Source organism: Cynocephalus volans, chromosome 2, assembly GCF_027409185.1.
Source record: "Cynocephalus volans isolate mCynVol1 chromosome 2, mCynVol1.pri, whole genome shotgun sequence".
Taxonomy (NCBI): domain Eukaryota; kingdom Metazoa; phylum Chordata; class Mammalia; order Dermoptera; family Cynocephalidae; genus Cynocephalus; species Cynocephalus volans.
In genome coordinates, this window is record NC_084461.1 from 34,777,085 (window position 1) to 34,794,425 (window position 17,341).

General features: G+C 43.1%; 1 protein-coding gene and 1 pseudogene across 4 annotated transcripts in view; both read left to right on the top strand.

Annotated features, from left to right (window-relative positions):
* EGFLAM (EGF like, fibronectin type III and laminin G domains) overlaps nt 1–17,341 on the top strand; it is a 176,281-nt gene that overhangs the window by 66,123 nt on the left and 92,817 nt on the right. For 3 of the 4 annotated variants that reach the window (XM_063083897.1, XM_063083887.1, XM_063083905.1), the window contains exons 4-5: nt 8,765–8,882; nt 10,163–10,298. In XM_063083897.1, coding sequence (XP_062939967.1) covers nt 8,765–8,882; nt 10,163–10,298 — 254 coding nt within the window. Of the gene's footprint in view, nt 1–2,127; nt 2,155–8,764; nt 8,883–10,162; nt 10,299–17,341 lie in introns of all 4 variants that reach the window. The other variant, XM_063083884.1, reaches the window with a different exon arrangement.
* Nucleotides 14,819–15,349, top strand: LOC134371212 (double homeobox protein A-like; annotated as a pseudogene).

Below are 17,341 nucleotides of genomic sequence, written 5' to 3' on the forward strand. Positions count from 1 at the left end.
TTAAACAGTCCAAGTTGTTTATTTTTTTGGAAGCCCAGCCCCGTGTCCTGCTACTGGCCAGCTGTTGGCTCCTTGTGAATTTCTTTTCCGTTTCCTGTCAAGGTCTCTCTGAGTGAATTTTCTGCCTCAGGCATCTTCTGTTTCCTTTTCGTTCACTCTCCTCATCCTTCCCCATTTACTACTATTATCTCCAGGCTGGAGCCTTTTGAATTGCTCCACATGGAGTTGGCACCAGTGCCCATAATACTGTTATAGTGGTGCTGCTGGTAGTGGTGGTAATGTTTGTAACTCATACTTAATAAGTGCCCGCTAGGGGCAACACGTAATTTGAAACCTATTTGTCATCCAATATAAGCAGCTATTGCTTACCGGGTGTCTGTTACCTGCCAAGCACTGACCCTCATGCGTCACATTTGTTTTTCCATTTCATCTTCACAACTATGCTATGACCTCATTGTATTGACAAGGATGCCGAGACTCAGAGAGGTGAAGTGACTTTCCCTGAATCATACATTAGTAACAGCATCAGCTGTAAACCCAGGGCTCCCTGACATCTGAGTCCCTGCCCTTGCTGGTTCCACCAAAGCTCTCATGAATCAAAAAGAAGAGAAGCACGTGTTCAGCTTGGTTTTATGTCTCATGACATACTTTTAATCTCAAAATAGACTTTTGCTTAAGCACCCCTTATTAGCCTCAGAAGCCCTCAGCCCCAGCCTCTACGGTTTACTCTATCATAAGAGGGGGAGACTGGTTTGCCCCTATCTAGGAAACCACGAATTGAGATTTTCTTTCCCTTTGACAGCCCAGGAACTTTAAACAATCCCATTGACTCCACCAAGGGGCCACATTGTTCCTAGCAGTGTCCCCAGCCATCCCAGCCTTGTCTCCTTCAGGGCTCAGTGCTCTGCCTGGAACACAGTCCAGTTATTGATGTGCTGGTGATGCCTTGGAGAGAGGACAGTGCCTCTGAAATTGAGATCCTGCCTGTCACATGCAACCTGGGCTGAAAACTGGCATCCTTGTGAAGGTCACTGCAGTCCAAACATAAAACAGAGGGCTGGGAGGGAGACCAATATCCTGGGCCTCTGGCTTAGTACCTCCTGCTGCCTCCATTTACAGGTTGGGTAACTTTGGCCAAAGTCACTTAATTTGTCTAAGCCTCACCTTTTTTCCATGAGAGAGGTATAATAATTATACCATTGTGAGGTCCAAATGGAATCGTATGTGTAAAAGCCTCTGGTAAAATGTAAAAAGCCATGTAGTTGCTGGTTATCATTCCTGATGACTTTTATGTTAAATATACTCTCTCCATTATCTACATCTAGATTTTAGCTTTTGATCATCTTGCTGATTTCAACAAACTTGCATAGTGGCTACTCTATATGACCAGCGCAAGAAAACACACAGTCCCTGTTTGGGCAGCATTCATTCTTGTTGGGAAAACCACATTCACACCAATCAATTAGACAGCAACATAAGACTGGATATCATTAACGCACCTTTTAATAGATGGATGGGGTTTGAGGAGGGTGAAAAGCGAGTGGAAGATGTGGTCAGGAGGTGAAACGTGGAGCTGAGGATTGAAGCAGGGAACTGTCTGAAAAGGTAGACTTGAGGAAGAGGTGTCCCAGCTGGAGGGAGTGGCTTGCACCCAAGGAATGAGCACGCATGTGTGCATGCATTGCTGTGTGTGCATGCGTGGCTGTGTGTGCTTGTTTGGGCAGGGAGAGCTGGGGACTATATGGGATGGAGAGAGACAGTAATGACTAGACATAAAGGCAGAGTCAGCAAGAGATGGGGGGAGTCTGGTATAGCAGAATTGAAACGTGCTGCATCCAGATTCCTGCATTTCAACAAACCAGCTGGGCAACTCTGTACCATATCATTTCGTCCCACAGGGTAAGGATGTTGTGAGTATTTAATGGGGTGATGGTTGTAGAGCCCTCAGCATGAATGATACCTGGCACAGAGGACGACTTAGTAAGTGGTCAGAACCATTCATGTTGCAAAGATGTGTGTTGCTGCCTTGGCTGTACATAGCAGAAGGGGCAGCTGCTCTATGACTTTATTTCAGTCCTGCAAATTTTCTTTCACCTTCATGTTGCTTCTGTTTTTTCTCCTCTCCAGGGACAACCTGATCATCAGGCAATTTTTGTAAGTATGTCTTAGAAAAGTTAAACAACTTTTCAGGTGCATTCAGATTCCTGCATTTCAGCAACCCCTCCAGGCAACTTTACTGGGTCTCGGTTTCCTCACCAACCAAACGGGGATCCTAATAATATCTGTATCATAGGTAGTGTATCCGTGGTTCCCAAACTGATTGCCAGGGTGCTCCAGGGCTCTGCAGCAAGCTCACAGGGGCACAGTGGAATATTTCACATTTTCGAGGAAAACAGTGATGTCTGTGTGACCTACTACTACCAAGTTGTCTGGATATAACTACTTAATCTCCAGCCCAGGATTCAGGGGGTCTCTTTTCATTAAAATATTGATTTTCCTGCATCTCCCTTATATTGATTAAGGCCCAGTGGAGAGTGCTCAGTTCTGTTGTAAGCAGGGACTGCCCAGTGTACAAGGTGAAATTTTAATCATTTAGAAAGAAGCTGCTTTGATCCTTGTGTGTGCTGCTTCCTCTCACATGGCAGAGAAAGATTAAGGGGAACATCTTTAAAGGCTGAAGTAATTTAAACTCTGTTCTAAGACTAGGTAAAACAGATTGGAAAGGAGAGGATATATTTAATCTAGTGAGTAGCACTCCGGGGTAGTTCCCCAACCCCCCGCCCCCCACCTTACTCTAATGATTCTAGATTGTCTTTTCAATAAGACAGGACTGACCACCTAAAAAGAGTTGATTTGATTTTCTGGATTAAATGCCAGACAGGGGAATGGGTTGACAAATGGTTAGTCTGATTTAAATGATAAAATAACCAAAATAATCTGACCGTGAATGTGGAATTATGATGTTTTGTTTGATAATCTGCCTTCTAGAGGCTTCCAATTTGGTTAGCATTTCATACCCACCTTATCTTTTTCTTAGAAGAATATTCTGCAAAAGAACCTCCTAGGAAACAAAATAGTGAAACAAATCAGGACAATTTCGTAGTTTTTTAGAGTTAGAAAAGGATACTTAGACTGATGCTCTCCACACTTTTTGACCATGCATACCATCAGTTAACAAATATTGGAACATGCAACAATATATGTATATTTATGTATTTATAAATTATACATATGCTACTGCAGTAATATATTATGTACATTATACAACCCTGCAGGAATTTAAAGGAGGAGAGAAAACAGAAATAGGAAGTTCTTGGCATCTCCGTAGGTTGTCTTGCTCTCCCTGGGGATGCACCACCACCCTGCTTTGGAGTCCACTGATCTGGTTGACTCAGAACAGTGATTCTATTTGGGTCTTATCCAAGGTTAGAGAGAGAAGACTTAGCCAGGAATCAGAAGATTTACATCTAGTCCCTGCTCTGTCATCAGAGCAAAGGTGACCTTGGGCAAAGTCACTGTGCTTCCCTGAATCTCTCTTTGACTCTAAAATGAAGCCATGGACTAGCTATGGTTCCCACATGGGGGCACCTTTGTCCCCTAGGGGGCATTTGGAGGTATATGTGGACATTTTAATCAAGTGCTTAACAAGCATCGGGGATGCTGACTTTCCTGCAATACACAGAACAGATCCACACGAGGAAGATTTGTCCAGTCCCTGGAGCCTGTGCTGCCCATGCTGGCCCGGCTGCAGCCCGTGGAAATGCTCTCTGACATTTTGTGACCACTCGGAATAGGAATCTCTATACCTCCTCCCTCCACTCTGCTCTGCACAGCCTTCTTAAGGGCCATCGGAGAAAGGATGCTTGAGAGAAGGCACTTTTCTATCTTTCTGGTGCCTTCCATCCAGTGATGCTAGTTTGGTAGCAGAAATTGGGTCTCTTGGCTCCTAGTCCAGTGCTATTCCTGCTTCATGCTTCCTCTCAGCTGTGGTTGTCTGGACTAGTGAATAAGACAATCTCTAGCTTCATTTCTGGAAACAAAAATCTGGATCTCTAGCAGTAGAAGAAAAGAGCAGTACGTAAGAGAGTAAAGACAAGGTCTGAAATCAGGGCAGAGACTTAGTTTCAGAGCCATTCAACATGGTTTCATCAATGCAAAGTGAAAGATATTTAGTAAAGAATAGGCCCATCTTTTCCGGGGCTTCTCTAACGTGGCTACCCAGGTTGTTTTTGTGCATTGCATATAGTCATGTATTAGCACATAAACCTAGCAGTCCAGAAACCCAAAATAACAATGATTCTAACAAGATGTGCATTTAGGTTTCCCTCATGTTACTATCTATACATAACCAGTTCTGGGCTCTTCTGGTGGTTTCCTCCAGTCAGAGACCCAGGCTCCATCCATCCCCCCATTCTGTCAACCCCTTGCACCCTACTCCCCATGGCCCAAAATGGCTCACTGCCACATCCACATTCTAGGACAAGGGGAGGGAGCACACCCCTTGCTTTTAAGAGGTAACTCAGAAATTGGCCTCAGCAGCTTCACTCACATCCTATTGGACAGAATCAGGTCCCGTGCCACACCTACTTGGAAGGGAGGCTGGGAAATGGAGTCTTTGAGTGGCCATCGCCCAACTGAAATGTGAGGATTCTGTCATGAGAAAGGAGAGAATGGATACTAGGGGACATCATCCAGGTCACAGACTGTGAATGGTAGGAATGGGACTGGTGCAGTAGACATGGGAAAGGCAGCTGGACATCTGAAAACAAGGTCCTAGCCTGAGAATTAGATGTGCTCCGTCTGGGAGTCGGGTGGCTGGAAACATAAGTTGAGGCATGGTTCATCAGGGAAATTGGACCCGCTGTTGCCCCCCAGGACAGTTATATAAACTCTCTGGATCTAGTTTCACCATCTGTAAAATGTGGATAATAGGATCAACCTCTTAGGGCTGTTTGAAGATTAAATTAGGCAACGGTGTACAAAGATATTACACATTTCAAAATGCTCTACAAGTGCAAACTATTATGATTACACCAATCTTGAGATGAAAGTTTGTTGTTCCTGGTGGTCTGTGAAGAAGGCAAGAGTCTGGGGAATAGCTCACTTGGTTCACAGTTCGAGCTTTCTCTGGGCTCGGTGAAATGACCAGGCTTGCTTTCTTCTTCTATAGATGTAAATTCACTGATCGCATGACAGAACCAGTGCTGTTGAGAAGACAACAGAGGCAACATTTACAAAGGGTTTGCGTTTCAGAAAGGGCTAGACAAACACAAAGCAGAGCAGCAAAGTGCCCAACTTTACCCCCCTCCAAAAAGGTGGGAGAGGGGCCCGGGGGAGGCTGCTGAATTCACTCTGGCCTCTACTCCAAGAAAGCAATCTCTCTCACTATTTCTCACCATCTGTATAGAAATAAAGTCCAAGAGATAAACATCTTGACTTGTTTTCAAACTTTCACAAGGCAACCAAATAAAGCAAAACACTATTTTTTTCTACTTCGGAAAGAGTATATTCATCATCTTTTCTAGTTTGATACAAGGCTGAGGTGGTGGTCATAAGACATTTAAGGACAGAAATACAAAGATTTGTGGAACTGTGTGCTACTTTACTATGAACTGCAAGGGTTATTGTAAGTCAGTATAGGAGGGATTTCATTTGGAAAGAGAGATGTCAGAGGAGGAAGTGATGGTTTAATCACTGAATCCAGCCCCTGTTTTCATGGCCCCAACCACTCAGTCCCCATGACCCTCACACTGTTTTGTTTTGGTTTTTGTTTTTTGGTGGCTGGCTGGTACAGGGATCCGAACCCTTGACCTTGTTATAACACCGTGCTCTAACCAATTCAGCTGACCCACCAGCTGACCCTCACACTTTTATGCCAACTTGCCAGCATGTCAGCACATGAAAAAACACAGACTGGAAACAGTTGGCTCTGGGACGGTCACCCTCTATCTCTCAGAAGCACCCAGGCTAAAGGTAGAACTTATCTTCCATATCTAATAAAGAATTTAAGTAGTTTTTAATCTATACATGGAACTTCTACAAAGATAATTTTTCTTGGTTTTTAGTGGTTAACATTTAAATTTCTGATACGTTAACTTCCATGTTTATAGGTACAGTAATAATAAGCTGGTGTTTGGTGCTTACGATAAGTATTTTTTTGTTGATTTAAACATTACTTAATATTTTTCATACATGTATTATTCATTAGAACTCAGGCCCTTGGAATCAAACTGAGCAAGGTTCATGTCTCCACTTTGCCTTTTATGAAATATATGTCCTTGAGGAACTTGTGAACTTTTCAGATCATCAGTTTTCTTCTCTGTGAATGAAAGTAAGAGTAGTATCTACCCCACAGAGCTGAAGGAAGAATTAGATAGTGCTGTGTGTGCAAAGATCCATTGTTCCTGGAGCAGAGAAAACACGCCTTAAGTGGTAGTTAATGGTAGCTGGATTTGGTATTGGCTCATAGTTAATACCTACAGTAATCTATGTATGAAACCACATCACCACCCCATACTGCATACAGCATAAGGACTCCCCAGGAGAAAAGGAGCCTAAAGCAAAAAAGGCTGTGAGAGCATTCAGTTGGTCTGAAAGTGTGTTTCTGCTTCCTGAGAAAAGCCTGGAGAGGCAGTGGGGAGAGGAGTGAGAACACGGGTCTTGGATCCCACCTGCTGCCTCCAGTCTCTTAAGCACCCATCCTGACATGAGACCCAGGGACAGCAGACAGAACTAGGATGCGGGGATGCAGGGAAGTAAAGCAGGAGGGGGGCCATGAAAGCAGGTGCAAGTGTTCAGCCGAGACGCCTTGTGAAGCCGCATGTAGGATGGGGGGGTGGTGAGAGGGAGAGAGGGGCAAATTGGAGACAGACACCCTCCAGGAGGCATTAGAAGTAGCCCAAGTAAGGAGTCATAGGGGCCTAAGCTAGGACACTGAAGTGGGAATGGAAGGAGGGAACAGGTCTGAAAGGCGTGGTGGAGGTGGCTGGAGGGAGGTGGCACGAGGAAGCTAGCCCTCTCCCTGCAGTTCCTAACTCCAGGGCCTGGGACAGGGATACCGACGCTGTTAATCAGGGTGGACGGGTCAGTAGTAGAAGCTGGTTTCCTGATGAGATCATCTGTTAATATGGGACATGGCTTGATTTCTCCCCTTCGTTCATTCACTAGATCGTTTATTCATTCATCAAAAAGCATTGCATGAGCATTTGCTATATGTCTGCTAATACTGTGCTAAGCTTTGGGGACATTAGAGGATGAGAACTCGCTTCCTGCCCTCAGGTGGATGGGGAGAAGATGACAGATAAACAGGCACTTGCAAGATAAGATGAGTGGCCTAAGACTGAGGTGCACTGAGGACTCCAGGGAAGCAGAGAGGAGGGGCGCTAACCAGACTGGGGGCTGGGCTCAGGGGAATGAGGTAACGTCTCAGCTGAACTGAGTCATGAAGGATGGGCAGGGGTGAGCAGGCAAGAGCAGGGAGAAGGGCATTTCCCGTAGAGGGAGCGGCAGGTTCAAAGGCCCAGAGGCAAGGAATTGAGTGGCAGAAATTCGAGCCCTGCCAAGTTCCTAAGTATGACTGGAATGTGGAATGCGTGGAGGAGAGGTGGCACAGGTGATGCTAGAAGGATATGGAGGGGGACACAAAGATGCTATTCAAAGGGGATTTTAAAGTGGAAAGTGATATGCTCAGCGTTGGGATTTCGGAAGGTAACTGTAGCACAGCAGCGTGGAGTCTAGATCGCAGGTACAGGCAGCGTTGGTGACAGGGGGCATCAGAGCCCATTGCCATAATTACAAGGACTTGGACTTAGACAGCTGTAAGGATGAAATGGCACAGACATTATGATCATGCAAGATAGTTATATGTCATGCCCATTTTACAGAGGAAGAAACGGGGAATTCAGTTTCAAGGCAACAGCTGGTAATATGTGGCAGAATCAAGATTGGACTGGTTGACTCTGATGCCAGTGTCCTTTCCCCTGCAATGTGCTGCGGCTTCTCACCCAGGGGACCCAGACTCCCACTTACTGTTAGCACTGCAGTCTCAGGGACATACCCCTTTTGCCAAAACCCAAGGTGGAGCAAGTCCTCTTCAGCTGAGCCTTTTTGATCACGGCTGTTTGTTCAGGAGAAGTTCACACACACATTCGTCATCAACCCTAGTGGCTCTCAGTGGAGTTTCTGGATCAGTAGCAGCAACAGGATCACTTAGGAACATGTTAGAAATGCAGATTCTCAGGCCCTTCCCTAGACCTATTAAATCAGAAACTCCAGGGGCCAGGTTCAGCAATTTGTCTTAAGGAAGACTTTCTGGTGATTCTGATGTTGTTTAAAATTTGACAACCAAAATTTGAGTCTCTATTTTATGGGTACAAATCAGGAACTAGTCCCTTAGCATCTGCAATCTGCAGATGAAAGAACTGGGGAATACCAGTCCTGGGAAAGATCACTGCCTGCATGTCAGCAGCCTAGTACTCTGATTAAAGAATTCAGATGTTAAGAGCAACATTTGATAGTACGAATGAGTCCCAGTTCTGAGACAGTGTATAGATTCCAATCAAGGGGATCCTTCAGTCTTAGGAAATATGTTGTGGTGTTTTTCTCTTAGCAAATTTTAAAACAGGGCCAGTTCCAGACGAAGCAAAACAATCTGTGTCCCAAGCAATTTCACAGGGTCCTCAAGAAGTAAACTTCATGGAAATGATATGGTTCGCCCAGAGAGAACTTCTGATCTTTGGCACTTTTCCTGTTTGGTCATTGACAGGAGGAAGTGATCAGAGATTTGAAACCAGGCACTGAGTATCGAGTGAGCGTAGCAGCTTACAGCCAGATCGGCAAAGGGCGGCTCAGCTCTCCTCGGCATGTTACCACTCTGTCCCAAGGTAAAATAGGTTTGAATTCATTAATAATAGTAAAGTGATGGGCTGTTTTGCATTCATTCTGTCATTCAGCAGACATCAGTAAAGACTGTGGGGATTCAGTGGTAAGCCACAGCAAGTGCAGACCCTGCCCTCTCAGAACTTAGCCGGCAGGTTAAGAGACTATCTAATTAGTGTGTCATCACAGACTATGATTAGTGCCACCCACAGCACTGTGGGAACTTAAGACAGAGATGAGGAAAGTAGTCCCTGAGGAGAAGACAACCAAGTGGAGGTCTGACAGGTGAGCAGGAATTAAGAAGGTGAGGAGGGGGGGAGTGGAAGGAGAGATTATAGGCGAAGGGCACCCAGCAAATGCTCATGAGGGGGCAGCAGGCTGGACCCTGGTGCATGAAGGTGGGTGGATCGTGGTCACAGCTTGCAGGCGCTCTTTGTGGAGGAAGGAGCAATGGTAAGCAAGTGACAGCAGGGCATCGCGGTTGCATGGGGCCGTGGAGCACACAGGCCTGTGGCACTTCCTCTGCCCTGAGGCTCAGGGGTGTTTCAGAAAGTCATATCTTTGGCCTGAATGACAAAATATGCATAGGGTTTTGCTAGGAAGAAAAAAGCAGAGAAAGTCTTCCAGGCAGAAGCAACAGCATACACAAAGACTGGGAGGTACAACGAGAGTAACAGTGGGTACTTGAGGTGATGGGATCATGGGTGACCCCTACTTGTTTACACATGAGTGTGTTTCCCAAATGTCCTACCATTGCTACATGTGAGGGTGCTTAAACCAGTTCATGGAAAAATAGAACTGAAAGATAATACAAATCTTTCCATGAACTTTTTGGAGTACCCTCATATTCTGATTATCAAAGGGCAAAACACACACAAAAGAGAGTAAGTGGCCGTGATGCTAAAAAGCATGTATTTTTCCTTGTAGGTAAATATCATCTCCGACATGCTAACAGAGAGGAAAGGTTATCAGGAAGTGGGAGTGTGGTTGGAGGTTTTAAAGGGTACACACCATTGTCTGTTCCAGGGTCAGTGGCCAGGACCCAATTTAGTGGATTTCCAGCCAGGGGTCCTGGGGGAAGAAGGGAGGACCAACCCTCATTCACTCAAACCTTACATGGTGAATCCAGTTGTGGTTATTTTTTCATGTTTGTTTGGTTTGGGTGTTGAGGCTGTCTTGAGCAGAGATGTTTTGGTTATAGGAAGCACATGTGTTTTTATGTATGAAAACTCTTCAGCAGCTGAGACCACCAGCCAAGTCTAGTTGTGTTTGCTGTCCCACCCAGATTCCTGCCTGCCTCCAGCAGCACCCCAGCAGCCACATGTCATTGTGGTTTCTGATTCTGAGGTGGCCCTCTCTTGGAAACCTGGAGAGAGTGGAGGAAGCCCCCCTATTCAGTACTATTCTGTGGAATTCATCAGGTAAGCTTGTGTGTTACATTTAAAAGCCAAATATGTAGACCTCTGATATTCTGAACAGGATGTAAGGCAGGAGTGAGAGTCGTCTCTACTACATGTGTGTTTAAGAGAAGACGGAGGCTTGGAGGCCCCTGTTTATACTCAGGCCAGCACCTGTCCCCACACCACTTTGGTGGTGGGTCATCTGGTAAACCTGCCCCCCCCACCTCTTCCCCATTTTCGTCCCACAGTCAGACACTCTTCTTGGTTCTGAAAACCTTGAGGCACCATTAACAACAAGCCTGCCTGCAATTCAAGCTTGAAAATTGCCCTCCTGCTTTGTAACATTATATCTGAGTTAATATTTGATGATGACTTTTCTCAGGGGAGGGAAAAACCCTTTAAAAACAAGTACAGCCCATTGTTTCCATCACATCTATATTGCCTTGGGACAAGCATCGTGGTTTGGTTTCAACTTTTTTCTCTTATCTACCTCTCAAGTTCTTGTTATTCAGCTTATCAGAGGATAAAGAATGGTTAAAACTTCTTATGGAGCTTACAGATGTAAAAACATTGGTTCTCATTGTTACTGTATAATTTTAAGAAAAGACAGTAAAGAAAACAAAGGCAAACAAGAGGAATTGCCAGTCTAAGGTGTTTCCTCTGAGCTCTGGCTGCAGTGTGACTTTGAACTTAAGTGACGGCTGATGAAGGAATCTGGAAACAATGTCTGGAGTTGGTATTCTCGCCATTACAGGTGACTGGGCTTGTCTCAGGGCTGCTGCTTCATGGATTCTTAAAGAGGCTGGTCCAGCACCTCATTCCTGAGGCTCTCTGAGGCTGGGACAAAGGATTCTGCCAAGATTTGATTAGCTCTCTTTCTGTTTCCTGACTTCCTAGCCTATTCCTTGGGTAGTGGAAACATTTGTTTCTGCAGAGGAGAAATACTGCACTGAGTCTCTTTCATGCTTGAGCACAGAGCGTGTTTCAGGCTGGACTTGTTGAATTGCAAGTGGCAGAAGCTTGAAAGAAGACAGGGCAGTAACGTGGCTCCTGTGATTGCAAAGTCCAGTGGCGAGTCTAAACTGAGGGGAGACTAGATCTGTGTCACATCAGCGTTCTGTCTCCATCTATCTCTCTGCTTTATTGGCTTCATTTTCTGGCAGGCTTTTCCTATATGGTGGCAAAATGTTCACCAGGCGCTCAAGACCTTCAGTCTACTGGCTCCTAGTGACCCACTGGAAAGAGAGTGGCTATTTCTCCAGGGACACAACAAAGTCTTGATATTCACTCTGATTGGCCAGGCTTGGGTCCCATTCCATTCTCTGAACCAGTCACATGGCAGGAGGGAGAGATGGGGGAGGGAAGAATACACTGATTGGTCAGGTACTCGTTGTATTCCAAACTCTGGAACCACTGGTGAGTTATGCAGACATTCAGACCTGGAGGACATGGAGTGAATGTTCAAGAAGGTTGGATCCTCAAAGGAAAACTGTGGTGCAATTACTGGAAAAGGGGAGAACAGATGCTAAGAAAAAAAAAAAAGATGTCCACTGCAAATCCCCAGACCAATGCTCTTCACTAAGGATAATCCACAAACCGGCTGTTGAACATATTTGGTAGGCAAAGCCTGGGATATGCCTAGAATAGAAAAAATTCTAATCCTGGAATTCTAATTCTAATACCAGTTACATGTTCAACGCTGAAACTCCAAAAACTGCAGCTTTGTCATCTGTAAAACTTGTGGCAAAACTTACACGAATAAATTAGCCAATACCAGCAAAGCAAAATGTCATACTTAAAAATTTTGAAAAATGCAACATTTTTAGGGTAGCCTAGTAGTTCGTCTGTGTCACACCTAGCAGCAATGATAGTTATCCTGTGTGCTCAAACATGGATTTTTTAAAACTTGCTCTATGCCTAGAACATTGATAAAAGGTAGAAATTGCAGTTTCTTAACCTGGTGTGCACAACCAAATGTAGAAGATGAGGAATCATTGGATTCAGATTCAGAAGGACCGGGAAGGAGCACTGCCCCCTCTACTTGCCAGCTGTGTGACCCTGTGCAAGTCACATCTGTTCCTGAGCCTCCAGGCCTTTAGTCCCCCCATAGCAGAACCTGAGACAAGGACTTGGGTGCAGGTGGTTTATTTGGAAGCAGGAATGAGAGAGTGGGGAGAATGAAAATATACAAGGGTGTGTTACCAAAGTCACTGCTACAGGCAGTAGGGTCTTGAATGGGGCCTTGATTCCATGGAGATCTTTCTGAAGCCTGCAGAATTCCTCTCGTATCTGCTTATTAAAAAGACAGAAGACATTTGCCCACTGGATTTTGTCCTCCTCCCTTGTCTGAGGGTTACCCCTAGGGGTATAAGTTCCCCCCATTCTAGGCTCTGCTGGCATGTGGATTAAGAACAGGGATCCTGGGATACAAGGACAGTGACAGGAGCACGGTTGTAGGAGGTGAGTCTGAGCTCACATGAAACTGTCCATACCACAGCTCCTGCTGAAATCAGAAGCAGGACAAGGGGAGGCGACACGGGCCCCTGATGTGTTGATTACAAACTTCTTATCTGCAAAACGTGGGCAATAACTCTTTCCGACCTTATAGTGTTTAGTTAGGAGGATCAAGTGAAATCACATACGAGAAAGAGCTTTGTAGACATTAAGAACCTACAAAAGTGTAAGGTGTATATGGGTGTTATGCAACTATATTTAATAATTATAATCCCTTTCCAACAAAAATGTATTTTAACACTCAAAACTGTCCCTAACATAACCGTTAATATATATATACACACACATACATATATGTGTGTATATGTATGTGTGTGTATATACATATATATATACACACACATACATATATGTGTGTATATGTATGTGTGTGTATATACATATGTATATACACACACATACATATATGTGTGTATATGTATGTGTGTGTATATATATATATATATATATTTATCTATCTGTTTACCTCAACAAAATACTTTCACAATGTCCTGGAAGGCAAGCTTCAAATTTATAATTCTTAGACACCTTGGGGTTCCAAATATAACATGGTAGGATGAGAAAAGCCAGCCCTTGGTTATAGCCCCCATACTAGGAATTTTGCCTCTATCTCTTCCATAATATGTGACTTTGATCAAGTTATTCTATCTCAGAACCTCCATTTCCTCATCCATAATATCAAGTGAATGTGACCCTTATTGTAGGGTTATTACTCATATTCTTTGTAAAGTGTTTATACAGAGTAGACATAGTTGACATCAATTTGTATTTGTTTCCTTCCCGCCATGCCACTATTTCCATTTTACAAAAGAAGAAGTTGAGATTCAGTTGCTTACATTGCTTTGCCAAGGTGAATGACTGGTTGGGACAGAATTGAAATTAGAACTGAATTCTTTTGACTTTTAGCCCAATCCTTTTTTTTTTTTAAAAAAAAAAAAAAAAAAAAAAAATCCCATGGCCCTTGTGTTCATGCCCCACCTTCAGGAATGAAAGCGTGGACTCAGCCTGCCCTGAGCTCTGCTGGCTGGGGAAATAGGAAGCCTCGTCTTAGGCTGCTGTTTGTTGTTTTTCCTGAAAGAAAGTCTTTACAGTTTATTGGGGCTTTTAGTGTTTGGCTGCAAAATAAGTCCTTTTGCAAACATCTTATAACAGGTGAGTGCCTGAGGGTACGTGTTTAGAGAGAGCTTTCCTGGGCTCTAAATCAGAAACTGCAATTAGTGTGTGCTACGGTCTGAATGTTTGTGTCCCTCCAAAATTCATATTTTGAAATCCTAACCCTCAATGTGATGGTATTAGGCGGTGGGACCTTTAGGAGATGATTAGGTAATGCAGGCAAAGCCCTCCTAAATGGGATTAGTGCCCTTATAAAAGAGGCATGAAAGAGACCCCTTACCCCTTCCACCATGTGACCATGTGGGAACACAGCAAGAAGGCACCATCTATGCACCAGAAAACAGTCCTTCACCAGATACCGAAATCTACTGGTACCTTGATCTTGAACTTCCCAGACTCCAGAGCTATAAGAAATAAATTTCTGTTGTCTATAAGCTACTCAGTTTACGGTATTTTGTTATAGCAACCCAAATGGACTAAGAGATATGAAAGGCTTTTTGGGGTCTTCTGTTATTCTGTTTTCCCCCGAGAGCTTTTTTTAATATTGAATATTGAATTCTCTTTGCCTGGACACTTCCTGTGCACAGAAACACATGTGACAGGTCTCTATGTGAGCCAAAAGTTTCTTGTTACATCAAAGAGGCAAGCCTTTGGCAGGCCAAGGTTAGGAAGCTGTAGAAATCAGTTTATCCCCAGAGGTTATCCACAGATTTCAACATCTTAATGTGAAGCTCTTGCCTAAATTCTATCACTGGATTATTAGGCTCCAGTCCTTATACATCAGTTGCTCTTTTTGCTTGCTATTCAACGGGGATAATGATATCAAAGGCATTGTTAGGAGATGGTCTAACATAAACTCAGAAAAATACTTGGTGTCCTCGATGAATGCTTAGACACCAGGATTCTTTTCCAACATGGCTCAGGAAAACTCTCTAAACAAGACCATATCAACAAATGGCCAGCGCAGTTGCACAAAATTCATAGAAGATCAATTGAAAATTCTCATTCAATGTCTTCAACCAAAAACCTTACCCAGGTTATGCTACCAAACAAAAGCTTGCTTTGAAAATCAAAACTAAAGAATCAAGAATTTGGATTTGGTTTCAGATTTGGAGAGCAAGACACATACTTCAGAAAAGACCAGACCTTAGGGAGACTTTTAGACTCAAGCCAAGGCCATGAGAAAGACCACCTTGAAGAACAGACTCAAAGTAGGATAGCCAGACAGTGTCATACCAACTACAGCCCCTCTCAATCACACACCCTCATCAAGGCATTTATGAATGAATAACCCTTACCTTGGGATTGATTTCAGAGAACAAGTTGCCAAAGAAATTGGAGTTCCAGAGCTGAGAGTCCAAATTTCGTTTTAAAATAGTATATCTATATTACATGTGCAGTGAAAAAGAAAACCTGAGGAGTCCTTTGAACATGTCCAGGGATAAGGTATCTGAAATAGAGTTTAGGGTATAGAAAGTACGGAAAGCAACTTTCTTATTTCTCTGGAGCCAGAACATGGTGGACACAGAGACAAATTCAATGTACTTGATATCATCAACCTGGGCACCAAATCTCTCTCACAGTCTTCTTGGGAATCTACCCTTCTGCCAAGACTGCAAGCTAAGTTTTCTGGAGATGGTAAGCAGGACTTCAGGAGGCAGAGACTGGTACAAGAGGCACCACACAGTCCTGCTGACCCAGCCTGGTTCCTTAGTTCAGCAGACCTCAAGATGATGAAAGTAAACTTAGTAACAATAATTTTTTAATCATCACAGTAATAGTCATCCAGGCAAAAATTATCACTTGATGTTAAAATGTTAAAGTAAAAGTCTGATGAAGAAGAAGATATATATATATATCTTCTCAAAGAATCTCCTTACACATACTTATAAATCACAAAAGGAAAATTGGTAATTTTGCAGTAGAGAAATCTGGACTCTATGTTAACCAAGTGGCTGAAATTTACTTCCCCTGTAATGGCACAAACCAAAGTGAGGTGCCTCCTGATAAGGTTCACTAAGAAGGATACAGTATCTCTTCCGTAGTATTAATAATGAGGAAGCACAAAACAAACCCCAATCGAGTGACAGTCTACAAAGTAACATCCCTGTACTCTTCAACGGTGGATTGAATAACAACAGTAGGAATGGAGAAAAGGTAGGCTGACGCAGAAAATATTTAGAAAATGCCTCCTGAAGAGTTCTCTTTTAAATGCAGCATGTGCTACCATTATGTTTAAAAAAAAAAAAAAAAAGTAACACAGAGACCTGTTTGTGACTAAGATTGTGTCCATTTTCCTTGGAGAAAATGAGATTTTTTAAATTGTGGTAAAATATATATAACAAAGTTTTTAATCTTTTTAAATGGACAGTTAAGTACATTCACACTGTTGTGAAACATCCCACCATCCATCTCCAGCACCCTCTTCATTTTGCAAAATTGAAACTCTGTATCCATTAAACAGTAAGGCCCCATTTCTCCCTCCTGCAGCCACTGGCAATCACCATTCTACTGTTTGTCTCTGTAAATTTGACTCTTCTGGATACTTCATATAAGTGGGCTCATACAATATGTGTCCTTTTGTGTCTGGCTTATTTCACTCAGCATAATGTCTTCAAGGTTCATTTGTAACATATGATAGAATTTCCTTCCTTTTTAAGGCTGTACATCAGAATAATTTTCCATTGAATGGGCATATTATACATATAATATATTTATATGTATTATACAACACGTGGGTTGTTTCCACAGTTTAGCTATTGTGAATAATGCTGCCATGAACATTGGTGTACAAATATGTTTGACTCCTTTTAATTCTCTTGGTTATATACCCAGAAATGGAATTACTGGACCATATTTTTAAAAATTTTTAAATAATGTTAAAATAAATGTTATGAAGCAAAAAAAAAAAAAAAAAAGTAAATAAAACTTAACTAGCTAATAAAAGATTAACCTGAGAAATTACACTAGACCTGGGTATGAGGGTTCTCACTGCTTATTTGTTAATTTTGATGATATTTTAGTAGACTTTATGTATTTATAATGGTCTCTCTTGAGTCACAGGCTTAGGACAAGCAAATTTTTATTCTTCATTCAGCTTCTACCTCCCCCAAAATGGAGGACACGTCTGGTGGGAGCACCTGAAGGTGTGCTGCCAGTTTCCCATCAGAGAGGAGCTTGGTTTCTGGCTGAGGCAGGCTGAAAGCTTTTAGACCAGAGTAATCGTCATAATCTCCCCCTGAGTTGGCCTGGGGGCTATCATTAACTTCCATGCTAACAGTACATTTTTAATTTTTAAGCAGTGTAGAGAAGATGTGAAGAGGCAAATTCTAAGTAAGTCTCCAGGCTGTAACATATTTTGCAATATTTTAAAAACTTTTACCTGCTTTTTTGAAAGAGAAAAGCCATGCATTTGAGGTGAAGGATCTTTCTTTTCT